Source organism: Arachis duranensis, chromosome 5 (genome assembly GCF_000817695.3).
Source record: "Arachis duranensis cultivar V14167 chromosome 5, aradu.V14167.gnm2.J7QH, whole genome shotgun sequence".
Classification (NCBI taxonomy): domain Eukaryota; kingdom Viridiplantae; phylum Streptophyta; class Magnoliopsida; order Fabales; family Fabaceae; genus Arachis; species Arachis duranensis.
The window spans coordinates 17073564-17078339 of record NC_029776.3 but is presented as its reverse complement, the minus strand read 5'-3'; the positions used below and the strand labels follow the sequence as shown (position 1 = coordinate 17078339).

The window sequence follows — 4776 nt, the reverse complement described above, 5'->3', positions numbered from 1 at the left end:
ATGGAAGCTGAGGTGCGTGAAGAGGGAGTGAGCAACAATACCCAGCCTGCAAGAAGGGTGTTGGCCTCTTACACTATCCCCAATGCAAGAAACTGCGGGAGTAGCATACTCACTCCCAACGTTCATGCAAATAATTTTGAGTTGAAGCCTCAACTTATCACTCTGGTGCAGAACAATTGCTCCTATGGAGAAAGTCCACTTGAAGATCCAAACCAACACTTATCCATCTTCCTCAGGATTTGTGAAACTATCAAAACAAGTGGTGTGCATCCAGACATCTACAAGCTGCTGCTGTTTCCATTCTCTCTAAAGGATAAGGCCACTCAATGGCTAGAGACATTCCCCAAAGAAAGCATTAATAATTGGGAAGACTTAGTGAGCAAATTCCTAGCCAAGTTCTATCCTCCCCAAAGGATTATCAAGCTGAAAACAGAGGTGCAAACATTCATTCAAATGGATGGAGAGTCGCTGTATGATGCTTGGGAAAGATACAAGGCCTTAATCAGGAAATGTCCCCCAGAAATGTTTAGTGAGTGGGATAGACTCCAAAACTTCTATGAAGGATTGACCCAGAAAGCTCAAGAAGCATTAGATCATTCCGTTGGAGGCTCTCTGCAGCTAATGAAGACAGCAGATGAAGCCCAAAACCTCATAGAGATGGTGGCAAACAATCAATATTTCTTTGCTCATCAAAGACAACGCCAACCAGCCCAGAGAAGGGATGTGCTGGAGCTTGAAGGTGTTGGCGTTCTCTTGGCACAAAACAAACAAATGCATCAACAGCTTCAGCAACAAATAGAAATAATGGCCAAGAAAATTGATGGACTGCAAGGTGTTGCAGTAAACACACAACGCCAATCTCAAACCTCACATGGGTGGAATCAATCTGAAGAAAGTTTTGGGACATTCAATTTTCAGCAACAAAGCCCTGAGCAGGTGCAATGCATGAACAACACTTCAAGTTCATTTCAACACAATTTTCATGGTGATGCACATAAGACACCCTGGAAGACTCATTCTAATTCAAGGTGGGGTGAGCATCAGAATCAAGGACAAAGGGACTTCAACTCTGGCAGCCTCAGCAACACAAGCAACCATAACCATTCATCCAATAATACTAACCAATTCAAAATTTCACAAAACACATATCACCAACCCCATAATAACTCACAAAACCACCAGAATAACTATTCCACATCCACATCCTACCCACAAAGTACCCCCACAATTAATTCAAACAACTTCCAACAACAACCATCTCATTTCACACAACCACAACCAAATCCAGACTCTCAAAGAATCTCAAGTCTAGAGAAAATGATGGAAAAACTCATGAAAAATCAAGACATGGCAAGACATGATCAGGAAGCTGCAAGGAAAGATCAGGCCCTGGCATTCAAAAACCAAGAGGCCTCAATCAGAAACCTTGAGAGACACATGGGGCAAATGGCGAAGCAAATTTCAGAAATGGATGAGAAGAGAGCAAATGCCTTCCCCAATGTCACTGAAGAACACCGAAGAGACAAAGGAAAAGCCACAAAATGGGAGGAGTGCAAAGCAATCACAGTGGGAAGTGAGAAGACTATGAAGAAGGAAGCCATCAATCTGGACAATCACAACAGAGAAGTTCCACAAGAAGAGACAGAGGGAAAAAGTAAAGAGGATCAAGAAACCAAAAATGCACAAATTTCAAATGGATACAAGAACACCCTTGAATCACAACTACATGAGAAGAGGGAAGGAGTGAATCCTTGTGTCCCCAAACTTCCATACCCTCAGAGGTTCAAAAAAGAAAATAAGGATAAGCAATACTCAAAATTCCTGGACATATTCAAAACACTCAGCATCAATATTCCTTTCTTGGAAGCACTTGAACAGATGCCACTATATGCCAAATTTATGAAGGAAGTGCTGACAAAGAAAAGATCCCTGAAGGAAGGACAGATTGTTGAGATGACAAAGGAATGTAGTGCTATCCTCCAAAGAGAGTTGCCAGAGAAGAAAGATGATCCTGGGAGTTTTTACATACCTTGCACCATAGGAGACATAATAATTGAGAAGTCATTCTGTGACCTTGGTGCAAGCATAAACTTGATGCCTTTGTCTCTAATGAGGAAACTCCGAATTTGTGAGCTGAAATCCACACGAATACTCCTGCAGATGGCTGACAAATCCATCCAGCAAGCACTTGGAGTTGTAGAGAATGTACTGGTAAAGGTGGGGAAATTCCTTCTCCCAGCTGATTTTATCATCCTGGATATGGAGGAGGACCCTAACACTCCCATCATTCTGGGGAGGCCTTTCCTGGCTACAGGCAGAGCATTGATAGATGTTGAAAAAGGGGAATTGTTGTTGAGAGTGCATGATGAGCACCTAGCATTCCATGTTTTTAAAACCCTGCATGAACCCACTCAAGAAGAAGATTGTACAGAGGATAAAGCCAGGGATCAAAGCTTGAAAGAGGCATTCAATGAGTTAACTCCAAGACTTCCAAATCCATGCTTCAAAGAAGTAGAGATGGTGCAACAGACCAAAGAAATCAAGGAGGAACTAGATCCAAAACCCCCAGATGGGAGCCTCAACACTCCAGATAAAGAACCACCAAGGCATGAATTATCTCCTGAGAAAGAAGAAAAGAAGAAGAGGCCAAAAGGGTGGAGAAATAAGAAAATTCCCACTGAAGGCTTCTCACCAGGGGATAAAGTGATGTTAAACACCCAACCAATGAAGGTGTCTCCACAATCATCTGAGTGCTATACTGTGAACCGGATCCTTTCACTTGAACACCTAGAGATCATCAAAGAGGAGACCGGAAGGAAGTTCACAGTAAGAGGAGAAAAGCTGAGGCACTATGATTTTCAACCCCCATGATCAAAGGATAAGATGTCAAGCTAGTGACAATAAAGAAGCACTTGTTGGGAGGCAACCCAACCTGAGGTAGTTTTCTTTTCATAGCTTTTTCAATAAAAATGTTGAATAATTGGTATGCATTGCAAGGAGCTAAGTTTGGTGTTGCACACCAAAGCAAATTCAGGGAGAATGAAAGATTCTAAGTTTGGTGTTCCACCAAAAATCTCATTCAAAAGCACATTCTCACCTCTTGTATAATGCTAGCTCCAAGTAACCAGACAAATTATTCAACTGTTTAACTTCCTTTTAGCTTTAATTCCATAACCTTTAGCATGGACACAAGGTTTCATATATGGTTAATTTGTTGCATTAGAGGCTGTGGCAAATAATTAAGTTTGGTGTTCCCACACCAAAACAAATCCAAGAGCCACACTCAATTTATGCATACTAACCATGCACTTAAGGGCTTGAGAAGCAAGCAACTTTTGAGAATTGTGCAGGACATGAGTCAACAATTGAAGATATTATGCGTCTTAACTCAAAGAGAACACAACAGAAGGAAGAATCAAAGGACTGCAACTTCAAGGGTTGTATCTGAACTTAATCCTTGCTGCTGTGTATTGTTTTGAATCTGGAAACCATTGTATGCCCTGCTAAGGTGGTTATCTAGTTGCAAGTGAAGTTATTTGATTAAGAATGCTAATCTGTATAATGCTTGTCATTCATCATTCAGCTAAATTTCATTTTGTTTCCCATAGGCTAGAATAAAAGAGAATTGTTTGAATTGAAAAGTAAATATCCAATGTTGCATGAGTAGAATGGAAGTTAATGGTGGTATATGTGTTTGATTAAATGCATAACTCATGAAATAATTGCTGCATAATGTCATTTTCATTGAAGTGTGATCTAGCTTGCTATTATAAAGGCTATTATCAGTAAAGAAAAAAAACCCTTGAGAACAAAAATAAAACAGAAAGAAAAAGAAGAAGAAAAAGCCAATGTGGCAAGAAAAACAAAGAATAAAGGCTGGACACCAATAGCTTGGACCCTAGGACACATGCCTGTGGTGTTCTTGTACTAGGATATGCTTGGATAAGTAAATTCTGAGGGGTATTTTAAAATCCGGTCACTTAGATCAACTGATTTGGGATGGCCAATTGAAAGTCCACAATAAAGAGCAACTTAGATACAGAACATTTAGCCATCCAAAAAGATGCTGGGCATCAATGATCCTAGGAGAAAATAGTGAGCCATGTGTTTGTGGTGGAAAGATGTTGAGTAAAAGAAAATAAAGCCAAAGGCTACTACTGCAACATTAGACACCAAGCCTCCAAAAGAATAAAAAGCTTGATAAGCAACATGAGAAAAGAAAAGTTAACAAGGGAGCAAAGAAAGAATAAAACTTATAACAGCAAGTTTAGTGAGCCTTTGAGGAAAAATGTATATTATGTAACAGCAACAATAATTGAGTTATCATTGTCTGCATAAAAACTCCATAAATCACATTCTGCTATATGCCTAATAAGGATATGTTCTCTTCTCTTATTCATTTCATTTTCTCTTAGTTTTGATGCTTGCTTGGGGACAAGCAAGATTTAAGTTTGGTGTTGTGATGACAGGTCATCATATACCCATTTTTCAAGCTAATTTCACTTGTTTTACTAGCTTTTATACACTTTCTTGCATCCTAAGTAAGTGATTTGGAGTGAAAATGCATAACTTCTTTAAATCAAACAACCACCATGAAATCAATGTTAATTCATGATGTTTAAGCTAAATTTAATTGATTTTTAATTGATTTATAAGCCTTGTGAATTTAGTGATACTTGGAGTGGTTGTTTTGGTTTATTGTAGGTGAAGAAAGAAAGAAAAAAGGAAAAGCGTGGCTTAAGAAAGTGTGGCGCAAGAGAGGAGAAGCGTGGCCCA

The 4776-nt window shown here is 39.5% G+C and overlaps 1 protein-coding gene across 1 annotated transcript in view; it reads left to right on the top strand.

Moving 5' to 3' along the window:
• LOC107488407 (uncharacterized) overlaps positions 1–4776 on the top strand; it is a 15527-nt gene continuing 10751 nt past the window's right edge. The window contains exons 1-2 of the mRNA XM_016109159.1: positions 1–936; positions 1366–1966. Coding sequence (XP_015964645.1) covers positions 1–936; positions 1366–1966 — 1537 coding nt within the window. The remainder of the gene's footprint in view (positions 937–1365; positions 1967–4776) is intronic.